The 14,233-nt window shown below is 44.0% G+C and overlaps 1 protein-coding gene across 2 annotated transcripts in view; it reads left to right on the top strand.

Annotated features, from left to right (window-relative positions):
• Nucleotides 1-14,233, top strand: part of LOC124263213 (caspase recruitment domain-containing protein 10-like) — a 77,110-nt gene that overhangs the window by 41,568 nt on the left and 21,309 nt on the right. For both annotated transcript variants that reach the window (XM_046697797.1, XM_046697798.1), the window contains exons 8-12: nucleotides 6,482-6,631; nucleotides 7,591-7,716; nucleotides 8,318-8,473; nucleotides 9,647-9,706; nucleotides 10,019-10,079. In XM_046697797.1, coding sequence (XP_046553753.1) covers nucleotides 6,482-6,631; nucleotides 7,591-7,716; nucleotides 8,318-8,473; nucleotides 9,647-9,706; nucleotides 10,019-10,079 — 553 coding nt within the window. The remainder of the gene's footprint in view (nucleotides 1-6,481; nucleotides 6,632-7,590; nucleotides 7,717-8,317; nucleotides 8,474-9,646; nucleotides 9,707-10,018; nucleotides 10,080-14,233) is intronic.

A 14,233-nucleotide genomic window follows, 5' to 3' on the forward strand; every position in this document is an offset into this window, starting at 1 on the left:
TTATTAACCCTCTCCTCTCAGGTGGCAGGTCACGCTTCGATCTCCCGGAGCTGAACCGGCGCTACCTGATGGGAGAGGGGGCTCTTTATGACCCCCCGGTGGTAGATGAGTGCATTTATGCCTCAGTCGCCCTGGGGGGGTCATCTGGCCATAGCCACACGCCGGCTCGTCAGGGTCGGCGCTCGCCTCCGTTTACTTCCAACAACCAGGTGTTGAAATCGGTATATCGTTCCTTTGAAGAACAATACCGTAACGCAGTACAACAACTTAAGGTTTCCGTCCACTCAGCATACCTCTCGGCCCTGCAGAGGAAGCTGGTGGACCAGGAGGGCGTGGACGACGCTCACGGAGGTGCATTCACATCTGGCACGCTGATGCCATTCGGTCGTGCGCTAGCCAGATGATGTCTGCAGTTATGGGCCTCTGTCGGTTGTGGCTGTCTGTGGCCAGATATTCACCGGCTACACAGCAGGCGCTGCTGTCTCTGCCATTCAGGATGGGCTCAACCCTGTCCCGGGGGCATTGACAGTGGTCAGGGAGGCCGCGGAGGCGGTTAGCCAGTTTAAGGACTCAAAGCCCTTACTCGAGCAACCCCTCACTTCTCGCGCCCGGCCTTCTGTCCTTGCCTCAGCTTACCCTTCCTCTTCAGGAAAGGAAGCGCCGAAGTGGACGGCTCCACTTCAGGCACGTAGAGGCAAGGGCAGGGGTAGAGGTAGGGGCAAGGCTGCCGCCTCTCAGCAGCATTTTCAGAGGAAGGGGAAGTCGGCCCTGGCTTCCCAGTAAGCATTCCTCCGGAGCCCTTGTCGGTCCCGGCACAAGCAGTTGTTACACTGCCCACTGCCGGGATTCACTGCCTCTTACCCGACGTCCCTGTCGGCGGCCGGCTACCTCTCTTCCTTCGGGAATGGGAGAAAGTCACTTCAAATCCCTGGGTCCTGTCCACACTCAGGGATGGTCATATGCCACAGTGGAAGCGAGGCCCTCCTCCTTTCTCCGGGATTCGTTGCACGCCAGTGCCGAACTCTCCGGAGAAGGCAGATATTCTCCGTGCCGAGGTCCAGTCGTTGCTGGACAAGGCAGCCATCGAGGTGGTTCCGACGGGCCAGGAAAATCAAGGGGTTTACTCAACCTATTTCCTGGTTACCAAGAAGGATGGAGGGTTCAGACCCATTCTCAATTTAAAGGGTCTGAACCGTTTGCTAGAGGTACCGTCCTTCAAGATGGAGACACTGCGGTCGGTGATCTCATTTGTGGAGGCAGGGGATTGGCTTACGTCAATCGACCTCAAGGACGCGTACCTTCATGTACCAATGCACCCCGAGTTCAGGAAATACCTTCGGTTTTCCTTCGACGGGAGGTGCTATCAGTTTCGTGTGCTCCCCTTCGGCATCTCCACGGCGCCAAGGGTGTTCACAAAACTAATGTTAGTGCCAGCTCAAGTCGCCAGGGCACAGGGCAACTTTTGTTACCCGTACCTGGACGACTGGCTTCTCAGGGCGCTTTCCACTCACTTGAGTCGAGACTCCACACAGACAGTGATTGATATTCTCACCAGGTTGGGTTGGGTCATCAATCTCAAGAAATCCGAGCTGGTTCCATCCCAGGATCGGGTTTTCTTGGGGGCGAGATTCGAGACACAGCAGGGCTTAGTCTCTCTGTCTCAAGACCGCATTTCCAAAGTCCAAAGGGGTGTTTTACAATTCCTTCAGTCCCCCAGGGCCTCAGCTCGCACATGGCTTCAGTTGCTAGGCAACATGGCGGCGACTGGGCGTGGTTTGGCGTCTTGGCGTCTGAGGATGCGGCCAGTTCAGCAAGCGTTAGCACAGCTGTGGTCACACTCGGGAGTTACGAGACAATTCTCCTAACTCCAGAGTGGCTTCTCCCTCACCTGAGGTGGTGGACCGACCGGGAATCTAGCCAGGGTATCCCACTGGAGACCCCCGGTGCCTACGCCACAATTCAGACGGACGCCTCTCTCACAGGGTGGGGTGGGGGTCCTAGGGGACCTCACAGCTTCCGGACTTTGGTCCGTGAGCTGACCATGCACATCAATGTGTTAGAATTGAGAGCGGTCCGGACGGGTATTCAACGCCATGGAGCAGGTTGGGAACCGTGTGGTTCATCTAGAAATGGACAATCAAACGGCGATGTCCTATATCCTGTACGGTGTCTCCGTCACTCCTCCAGGAGGCGTGGCAGTTTCTGCTGTGGTGCGACAGGTTCAGCACACAGGTATTCTGTGTATCTCCGGGGGAGGACAACCGCGTGCAGATGCACTCTCACGGTATCCTGGCCCCTCACGAAGTGGTTACTTTCGACCGGGAGATATTTGGGGTTATCTCCCAGTTGTTCGGGTCGTTCCAGGTGGATCTGTTTGCCTCTGGGGTGACGAACCAGACTCCGGTGTTTTGCTCCAGGATCCCGGATCCGGGAGCGATCGCCTCCGATGCCTTCCAGCTAGATTGGACGGACAGGGTTCTGTGGGCTTTCCCACCGATACCTCTGATTCCCAGAGTCCTATCACAGCTTCGCCACCCAACCAGCGCGACTACTTGTGCTTCTTGCACCTCTGTGGTCGTCTCAACGCTGGTTCCCTGTATACTCAGATCGCTCGTACAGCCTCCTGTGCTATTACCGATGCGACCGGACCTTCTATCCCAGGAAGGCCAGCCACACCCGGATCCATGGATCCAGTGGGTGGCTTGGCCACTGTCAGGAGTCGCCTCCATGCGAGCGGAATTCCTGCACCAGTTGCAGACACAATTCTGGCTTCGCGGAGGGATTCGACTAACTTACAGTATGAGGATAGATGGGCCTGTTATGCGCGCTGGTGTGGAAACAGAGGGATACTTGATCCCTTTTCTTCGACTGTAGTCGAAGTTTTGGAGTTTTTACAGTCTCGGTTAGGAGCCGGCCTAGCCGCGTCTACTATCCGAGGCTACTCCACAGCTATTTCAGCTTTCCACATTCCTACCGAGGGTGCCCTTTTAGGACAACACCCTCTGGTTCAGCGTTTCTTAGCAGGTGTGGACAGAGTGCTTCCGGTCGTCCGACGGACAAGTCCGCCATGGGATCTGTCCATCGTTTTAGATTGGCTATCTAGTCCTTTTTTCTACGATATGTCGGGGTTGTCGCTTCAACTGTTAAGTTCAGGTAGAGCGGGTTGGGGACATTCATGCTATGTCCTCAGACCCGGAGCTTACCGTTTTTCACAAGGATAGGGTAAGTATTCGTTTACCTGATTCCTACCGCCCAAAAATCGATAAAGCGTTTCATGTCACCGCTCCTATTGATTTGCCTGCCTTTACGCTTCCTGCTTCGTCTGGTAGGCGCGAAGCGCAGAGTACATGTGTTGGATGTCCGTAAGACACTCAAGACGTATGTCAAGAGAACAATGTCAATCCGTAAAGAGAAGCAGTTATTCTGCTGTTACGGGGGTGGTAAAGTAGGTCACCCAGTTACCACACAGACCATATCGAGGTGGATTGTGTCGGCGATTTGTATGGGTTACATACACAAGGGTATGACTCCCCCAGAGGGTTTAAAGGCTCATTCGGTTCGAGCAGTTGCCACGTCTAAAGCGTATGCTGCTGCTCTGCCCATTGAGGAGATCTGCTCTGCGGCTATTTGGAGCCGACCAAGTACGTTCATTCGCCATTATCAGCTGGACAAACATTCGCGTGAGCGTGCTCGGTTTGGCCAGACGATTCTCCACAGTGGACAGAGTAACACGCCTCAGGCCGAGTGAGCCTTGTCGCTGATTTACTCGGTGTTTTATACTGGTGTCGGGTCTATTCTCCCCTATTTTGCACTGGTGAAGGTATGTGGTGGCGGTTTTTATTTCCGTTCTAAGGCAGTTTTAACCCTTTAACATGTATCATGAACAAGAGGCGAAAATGCAAGCTTCCTGCGTAACATATACAGCGTAAAAAACATATGAAAAAACTTACCCAACTCACCACACATCGCTGAAATACCCTACCACCCTAGCGATGTAACTCAAAAAAGTTACAACCGTAGGACAGAAGGAAGTTAAACCGACCGCCATCTTGCCTGCCACCTGGCTGGAAAATGGAGCCTGTCCGACTAAGTTACAACAATCATGAATGAAAAAATCAACCTACAATTCCATCTAGCGCCCGTGCGAGAGAAAAGAGGAACCATACATACATTAATTGATTCTTTAGCACTCATTTTCATCAATGAACGACACGCACGTCTCTCTTGTAAGACGACAGCATGAAAAGTGAGGTGCGAGAGTTACCTGCTCTTGCCGGTAGGGGGCCCCCCGGGGGCTCTGTAGGGGTGGTCTCATAATGCAGAACGTGTTTTTTCGTTTTGTAAATATTTTTATTGAAATATAGTTACAACTGTCGTAGGTTTTTAAAATGGACATTTTAATGCTTATAAGTACCCCAAGGAGGACTTTCTTCAAAGAATTCATAACCTCTACAGGTTTGTATAAGTTTTTAACCTAAGCAGGGACAGTTTACGTACCAGCTAATGGGATTAGAATAACTTCAAATTATGTAATTTGATGAAAGGTTTTCCGTGTTTCTGGCAGTGTTGTGCTCGTATCATATAAAGAGCATGTGAGAAAGTAGAATCACAGATAAATATATCCTACATAATAAGAGAAATATATTTTACATACTAAGGGGAAATATATCCTATGTGCTAAGGTAAATATAGTCTATATACAGAGGGAAATATTTCACACTTGCAGCAGGCAATATATATCCTACATGCTAAAGGAAACAAATGCCATATGCTGAGGTAGATATATCCCATATATTGTAAGGGAAATATATGCTACACTCTTAGAGCAATATATCCTATATGTGCATAGCTAAATAATGCATTCCTGCTTTCACAGTTACATGAGTTAAGAAATAATTCAAAGCGACTATTATATTCACACATAGTCACAGTCGTTGATGTACTGACAACTAGGTGTTTGCACATATTCATGTGGCCACCTATCTGGTCGGTCTACTCCCATTTGCGAGAACTCCCAGTTGCGAGACTCCCAGTTGTGAGACAGTGGAGGAGGTAAGGAGCAAAGAAAATACACCTTACTCCCATATCTGATAGAATGGATTAACCCCAGCTAATTAGGGATTAGCTATTTAACTGAATCTTGTGGAGGTAGCTTAAAAGAAAAAGTAATTAACCTACTCAGGTAAATGGCTTTAAAAAATAAACACTTTGTGTAGGTAACTTCGTGATCATTTGAAAGAGAAATTAATTGACCTACTCAGATTTACGTGCTTGAAAAATCTAGCAATAACTGTTGTAACTATAATGAATCCAAATGTATTTATTAACCTGTGACTGCTCTTTCCGGTCACCTGTATTACAAGAACAAGCAGCGGCAGACTTGTACCTACACAGACATTCAACGACTACATCACTACAACCTGGGTGGGACGGCGGACACTCGCTTTCCCTTGCCCATATGGAACCATCATGACACATTCGGCCCCAGGACCAACAACAACATTGAGGGGTTTCACAGTAGATTGAATGCTACACTCAGTCATCGCCATCCAAACATCTTCAGGTTTATGGAAATCATCAGGAAAATAGAGAAGGCAGAGAAGGCCAAGCTGTGCCAACTCGACCTGCCCTCGATCGAGGAAAGCAGCGTGTACAGGAAATAGACAATCGACTACATAGACTCAAAGATCAACTTGCAGATGGAACGAAAAATCACATGCAGTATCTTGATGCAGTCGGCAAACTGCTGAAAATATGAAAAGTGTCAAAATTTCCAAATATGGACCCATGTAAAAAAGTTATTTATAATGACACACAAACATCATAATAACGCAAATCATAAAAATGTGTGAATAAAAAATGATAATGAAGTATTTAATGAACTAGTTCTTCTGTGTAAATATAATGATAATCTTTTTCAGTATTTAACTTGTTCTTTATTGAAATCAATAAATGCTCTTCAATGAACAATGGGTTCTTTGTCTCATTAATGAACTATGCCTCCTGCGGGTACTCTTCAGCAACAGGGCTGTTCCCATTTTCATCGTAGGGATTGGGAAGCACCACTTGTGTGCACTGAACCATTAATTAATGTGTCTCGCAACTGGGAGTTCTCGCAAATGGGAGGACACCATCTGGTCATATGCCAACAGATTCTTGGGTTCTTTTAAGTGCACAGGGTTGTGTACTGTACACTAGGGGTTGTGACAACACTGAAAGAGTCTGCACACAAAGTTGACTCCAAGGTTTTTACACCCTGTCACAGGTGGGCTCGATCCTGACACCTCAAGCTCGCTGGATTACTAGCCTGGCACCTTAGACAGCTCGCCCACCATGCCCCATGCATCCTGAAAACAGAAGATCAACACTGTTTACTTGTCTGTAGATTATGAGCACCCACTGATGCTTGCATCCCACACCCACCCTACATTATAGAAACTAGAATGTTGTCTTCGTGTTTAATAATGTCTCGTTATAACAGTCAGATCGACCACGTGCCCAGAATTTTAAGACAAGGATAGAGATCCTTCAGTGTGACCTTGAGGCTGAGAGAGAGAAGGTGAAAGAGATGATCGAAACCCTGGAGATGACACAGGCAGAATTGATCAGCGAGAGACAGGCATCTGAAACAGTCAGTACTTTTGTCAACTGTGGTAATACAGTGTACAGTTGAATTTGATGTATTTTTGATATATGATTTTTGGGAATATAACTATTGGGAAAAGAAATACAAATTGTTTAGAAATGTTTTGTCTTTCAAAACAAGATGTGTTCCTTATCCAACAAGGAAGGATTCATGTGCTGGAGTTTCCATGAATGTTGAAAGCCTTTTTCTGTCTGTTAATATATATCAATTCTGACGTTACACCTTGAAATTTTGAACTGTGTTTATCATTAAATCACCACTGTTTCATGTATTCACAGGCAGTTTGGTTTGTAGTGGTATACGCATCATAGGCCCGAACAGTACCCAAAGTTTATTCTTTTTATTAGCTCCCTTGTCGTCTGTCTATAATTAACTGGGTTTTTTCAGCCTCTCTCTGATACTGATAGGACAAAGGAGCTAAAATTTTGTATGATCCCGTCTGATCCAATTTTGAGGAAGGATGACACACTGACAAGTTTTTTTCCCCATTTCTCTACCATTCCTTTGTGTATTTGAGGTAAAGAGAGTTATAGCCTCATGTCTTCCTGCCTATGATCCCTATTCAGGAGTTCCTAATTGTGTGTGAAAGACTGGTCATTTATCTGATCCCATCCTAAAAAGTAATTGTTGACCCTTGTTGTCCTGCTGATGGGGTGCTGTATAAGACAGATCCATGGCACCCCAGAGCAACCATGATGGCCTAATCTGCCAGTCCTCAAGACCTCTAATGTAATCATGCACACAATATGTACTTGGTAGCAGCGCAGACGTCGTTATGGCAACAAAATTCATTCTACTGGAACTTATCCATGTTTTTATCTTTGTTGGACTTTGATAATTAAGTCACTGATGATGAAATTAATGTCTTCATTGAGAATAAATATTGTCTTGTTATACTGGGATGTACCTTTGTATGTTGTACCATTCCACTGCTCTTGTTGTAGCTGCGGTGTGAGAAGCTGAAGCTGCAGCGAGAGAGTGACCAGAGCCAGCTGTTCCTGAAGCATGCAGAGAGGCGGAACGAGCAGTACTTCAAGACCATCCAGCAGCTGGAGAAAGAGAAGAGGAAGGTAGGCTTGGGCTGGACAAATATAGCCAGTGACTTGTGGATCGGTTGGCCACAATGTCTGCTGAGTCTGAATAGTTCTTGTTTACTGTATGAATATAGTCAGTGATTTGTGGATCGGTTGGCCACAGTGCCTACTGAGTCGGAATAGCTCTTGTTTACTGTATGAATATAGTCAGTGATTTGTGGATTGGTTGGCCACAATGCCTGTTGAGTCGGAATAGTTCTTGTATACTGTATAAATATAGCCAGTGATTTATGGACTGTATGGTTCCATTTGTATGGTTTGATATAATTAACCCACAAAACTGAATAGTCGAAGCAACACATAAACATCCCAAAATTCAAAACTAGAATTTTCATAATGGTGTGACAACCTCGTCAGTTGTATGCACAAGAGCCATATTCCTTGCCACATGTAAGATTTTCCATGACTTTTTGGAACTGAGTATGACATGACTGAATATCTTGGAAACTGTTACTGAGTAAGGAGATTGCACAAAATGGCAGAAGATATCTGCAATACATCCATCAGACCAAGTGATATGACTTTGACTATGGATCATCTGTCTCGCCCCATCTCACAAACAGTTCTCCATTCACAGGCTGAGGAGGAGAAGATACTGGCCCAACAGAAGTGCTGGGACATTTCCGATCAGAAGCAGAGATTGTTCGTGGCCAAACACAACCTTGAACAGAAATATGACAGGTTACGGCAAAACTATGAACGAATACGAAGTGATTGTCGTTCTAAACCAGAGGTACAACAATTTGTCATGATTTTGAAACTGAATCTAGTTAATGTTCCTATTGTGGCTTGATAAGGTAGTTAAGGACTAGCCATCCTCGATAATCTCCAGGGTATACGTTCCGATAAATCTCCACTAACCCTGGCTTGAGCCCATGATTTTATTACCTCCCTTTGCTGGCTCCGCATTCTCACAGTAGCCAATCAGATAAGCCGCTCTTACAACCGAGCTCACGGGTGTCAACAAAGATAGCGGTCGCAGCCGTGAAAGTTTGTTCGCAGTGCGACTCAGATTTTGGGTGAAAACATACAGACTGACTGACTGACTGAGTTTGGTTTTACGCGCTTTTAGCAATATTCCAGCAACATCACGGCGGGGGACACCAGAAATGGGCTTCACAGAAAACATACAGACAAATTGACAGGTCTGAAATCTTAAATAAATATATAGAAGAACTCATTATACCTCTTTCAGAGTACATCTGCAACAATATATTATTGTGTTGCCAAGTTTAATCGGTTTGGTAATTTAAAAAGCGAAAGTGAGTTGTGATTGGCACGCTCAACTTCCCAGCGTTGACACCTGATTGGATAAAAAGCCAACCAAGGGAGGTAATAAAATTATCGGCTCGAGCTGTATATGCCTCCAGGGTATAGTGGAGGTTTATCCGAACGTATACCCTGGAGGTGATCGAAGATGAGGGCAAGCTAAAGATAATCAGAATTATTTTCATATGGACTGAATATTGTCTCCGTTGAAACTTTTCTAGTATGATTCTGTAATGCTTCAGCTTACGAAATCAAAACTCACCTTGATATCACTGGATACCATTATATCACTACATGTTAACCATGATATGCCTAAATGTTGACCTTGATATCAGTGAATATTCATCATGATTGCACTGATATTATTCTTAATATTTTTGTATATATATATTCACCTTTATATGATCTGATACTTAAGTTGATATGGCTAGATATTCACTTTGAAATGACTAGATATTCACTTTGAAATAACTATATGTTAACCTAGATTTGACAAGATGTTAACCTTGATTTGACTAGATGTTAACCTTGATTTGACAAGATGTTAATCTTGATTTGACTAGATGTTAACCTTGATTTGACAAGATATTGTTGTCCTCCAGTGATATTTCAGGGAGAATGGGTCTCTATGTTACAGGAAGCTGTAGATGGTGGTGGTAATACATTAACATGCAGACACATCAGCCCAAATCACCAAGTAAGTTACCAGGCTATATTTATCGAAATTTGCTTGTCAATCCATTTTGTGAACATATGATGTATTTATTTACTGTAAAAGTAGAAAACTTCATTCATTTGATAATACATTTTGCATATATATCAATTATTGAAGTTTTATTGAAGTCGTTGATAGGCAGTTAGAAGATCATATTGTCGTTAAACTTTCATTCGCCAGATGACAGGGCAAAAAATTGCCCTGAAATGATGTTACAAGCATTATAGATGTTGTTGTCAAAAAGAAGTTTCATATTTAAATTTGTATGCCCTAATGAGAATTTCTGTATTGCAGAGACTATCCCCAGAGTCTGTTCGCCCCACACCACTGCCACTTCTAAAGACTGCACGAGGAGGTATGATTCCCGGATGTAGCATTGATTTTCACAGTCTGTCCCTCTCATCCAGTCCTATCCTTCCACATCAGGTATCTAGCTCCTCTGTACATCCTGCTGCAAGCTGTCTTGGCCCTTAGGAAGATGTGTCCTAGAACCTGTAAGACCATGTGAAGCATAGATTAACAAGTATAGTCCCTGTCTTTGAGATGTTGTGTAGGCTCACAAGCATAGACCCTGACTTTGAGATCTGTTGTAGGCTCACAAGCATAGACCCTGACTTAGAGATCTGTTGTAGGCTCACAAGCATAGACCCTGACTTTGAGATCTGTTGTAGGCTCACAAGCATAGACCCTGATTTGCAAACCAAGTGTACAGTAGCCTCACAAGCATAGTTCCTGTCTTTCAGATCTGTTGTAGCTTCACAAGCATGGACCCTGACTTTCAGATCAGTTGTAGCTTCACAAGCATAGTTCCTGACTTTCAGATCTGTTCTAGGTTCACAAGCATAGTTCCTGACTTTGAGATCTGTTGTAGCTTCACAAGCATAGTCCCTGACTTTGAGATCTGTTGTAGCTTCACAAGCATAGTCCCTGACTTTGAGATCTGTTGTAGCTTCACAAGCATAGACCCTGACTTTGAGATCTGTTGTAGCTTTACAAGCATAGTCCCTGAGTTTCGGATCTGTTGTAGCTTCACAAGCATAGTCCCTGACTTTGAGATCTGTTGTAGCTTCACAAGCATAGTCCCTGACTTTGAGATCTGTTGTAGCTTTACAAGCATAGTCCCTGAGTTTCAGATCTGTTGTAGCTTCTCAAGGATAGTCCCTGAGTTTCAGATCTGTTGTAGCTTCAAAAGCACAGACCCTGACTTTCAGATCTGTTGTAGCTTCACAATCATATTCCTTGACTTTGTGATCTGTTGTAGACTCACAAACATATACAAGAAACATGGCCTTCTGGATTGTTGAACCCCTAGTTTCTGGACAGGTGCAAAATATGGCCTTCTGTATTGTTGAACCCCTAGTTTCTGGACAGGTGCAAAATATGGCCTTCTGTATTGTTGAACCCCTAGTTTCTTTCCAGGTGCAAAATATGGCCTTCTGTATTGTCGAACCCCTAGTTTCTGGACAGGTGCAAAATATGGCCTTCTGTATTGTTGGACCCCAAGTTTCTGGACAGGTGCAAAATATGGCCTTCTGTATTGTTGGACCCCAAGTTTCTTTCCAGGTGGAAAATATGGCCTTCTGTATTGTCGAACCCCTAGTTTCTGGACAGGTGCAAAATATGGCCTTCTGTATTGTTGGACCCCAAGTTTCTGGACAGGTGCAAAATATGGCCTTCTGTATTGTTGGACCCCAAGTTTCTGGACAGGTGCAAAATATGGCCTTCTGTATTGTTGGACCCCTAGTTTCTTTCCAGGTGCAAAATATGGCCTTCTATATTGTCGAACCCCTAGCTTCTGGACAGGTGAAAAATATGGCCTTCTGTATTGTTAAACCCCTAGTTTCTGGACAGGTGCAAAATATGGCCTTCTGTATTGTTAAACCCCTAGATTCTGGACAGGTGGAAAATATGGCCTTCTGAATTGTTGGACCCCTAGTTTCTGGACAGGTGCAAAACATGGTCTTTTGTATTGTTGGACCCCTAGTTTCTGGTCAGGTGCACAACTTGGCCTTCTGTATTGTTGGACCCCCTAGTTTCTGGACAGGTAGAAAACATGACCTTCTGTATTGTTGAACCCCTAGATTCTAGACAGGTGCAAAACATGACAGGTCAGAAATTCAGTCAATACAAAATGGTCTCATAAGAAAACTGTAGTTGGACAGAATATTGATGGGTTGTGACCACATTCAATGTGCTCATGACTCACTTGGTCATTTATTACAAGATGACTTAAATACAACTAAATCACAATTACTCAATTTTGTCAAACACATAGTTTCCTGAAGATAATTTCAATAAATATTAAAGAGTTAATCACTTTTACTTAGACATGTGATATGTTAATTCAGGTTAGGTTCAATGGTAACCAAATCACAGATCTGATGAAAATGCCTTATTCAGCTTTGGACTGGCTACTAAATAAAAACACAGATGGATTCATACCACTTTCAACTTATAACCTAAATGTTTCAGTAGGGACATCATGTGACTGGTCAAATGTGATCAGCAGGACAAGTGATTGGTGAGTAGATGTGCCAAAGCAACAGCTGAATACAAATAATTTCTGTGAAGGAAAGAATATATACATGTCATCTGTTTGAATGTACGGAATACAGAGTAGAGAGATGACATCCATAACTTTCCTTCTTAATACAAATACTTAAATAGGTTCTTAAATTTGACATTTCTGTAAATAACAAAATCAAAGGTGTTGAAAGATCAGGTGTAAAACTTTTCCAATATCTCAGTCTAAGTAAACTTAGGCTCAATATTATTCGTTAGACTGCTATACTGAGTCTAACAAACCCTAGTTGAAGGTCGCGTCAGTTAACCTTTGAGCGACCCATGACCGTCCAATCAAATGTGAGACGGCCGAACGGAGTTAACCAATCAGAAAACGGCTTCTATTTTACTGTTCAGTGAGACTTACAAAATGGTTTGGGGATTTTCTCTTCCCCCGTCACTTTACTTAGACTGCAGATATCTGTGCCGATTTGTTAGTTGAAGTTATGGCATCACACTGCTGTCGTATTAAGATTCCGACCAGTGTTCACAACCAAAGTCATTGTCATCACAACAGTAGGCTGACTACAGCCCTTCACAGTCAGGTGTCGCTGGTCTCAACAGAGACCCGAGTTTGTTACCCACAAGACCATGTGAAGATCATTTCCAGATCTCTCTGCCACGGTGGTGCTTAAATAGTGCGTAAGGAGTCTGAAACCATACTCCCTCAGTTAGAGCGTCCGCCCAGAGAGCGGAAAGTCGCGGGTTCCATCCACGGCCGCATCATACCAAAAGACGTTAAAATATGGTACTTGTTGTTCCCTGCCTGGCTCTCGGCATTAATGGGTACAACAAGGACTGGTCGGCTCGGAGTCAGTATAATGTGTCTGAGTGGGTTATTCATGCTTCACTGCGGCATGGTATCTCAGTGAGCTGGCACTATAAAACCAGCTTAAGTCTGGGCCAGTACAAGCAGACACACATACACATGCATGCACGTCGTCATATGAGCAAAATATTCTAAAGTGCGACCACCAGTAACATACTCCCTCACTCACACACTGATATGTTTCACATTTCAAACTTCGTGGTTTGTTACTAAAATTGTTAGAACCAAATGCTCAAGTTCAGAATTCCCGATTTCTCCTTGTTAAATGAATTCCTTTTAAGGTAATATAGTATTGTCTGTCTTTCTGTTCCCTCACTCATCGTACCTCAGTCTGTATACAGGGCTATTGTGTTATCTGTCCAATGTGCAGAGGGTGTTGACAAGGATATAAGACACAATGTGTTGGATGTTGATAACCTATCCCACCAGACAATACATCCCATACACAGAATGCCCGGGATCGAGGCTAGTGGGAGTCCCGTTTTTTACTCATGACTCTGTCATTGGCAACATGTTGTACTTGGACTTTAGCATCTGCTTTTTAATCCTGCTGGACTTGCCTGTCCCAGTTCCCACACACTTTGGGCAGCTGTAAACTATGATTTAGGAAATTGCGACATCCTCATGGATGTACAGACTGTGTCATAGAGCTGTCATACTGACCCAGACCGAGTCGCTGGGTATCATGATAACTTACAGCAAGACACAATGGCGTCTTATTTACTAACTCAAACAATAGCAATTATGATATCAGAAAAATATGGCAGCAATGATGAAAGACTACAGTGATGTACCTGAAATCTGAGGTCTTTTCTTTGTTAAAAGAGTGTTTTGATATATTTCTTCAGTATGTTTGTAGTTTATATGTCTTGATTTCCCATGTAGTGATACTGCAACTTGAATCAGTTTGTGATCAAGATTATGTTATTTTCAAACATACTTCATTTCCAGAGCTAATGACACAAATTAACTCACAATTGGTGGTTGTATTATTCACATTTAAATTGTTTCTTTGATCAAACTTTAAAAATTTTAATCATGAGCTCAAGATTTAAAACATGTGCAAGTTGAATACTTATCAGGAAGTGTTATACTACATTTGATTCCTGTCATTCTCA

This window comes from Haliotis rubra, unplaced genomic scaffold (assembly GCF_003918875.1).
Source record: "Haliotis rubra isolate DU_JTF1 unplaced genomic scaffold, ASM391887v1 Scf871, whole genome shotgun sequence".
Classification (NCBI taxonomy): Eukaryota; Metazoa; Mollusca; class Gastropoda; order Lepetellida; family Haliotidae; genus Haliotis; species Haliotis rubra.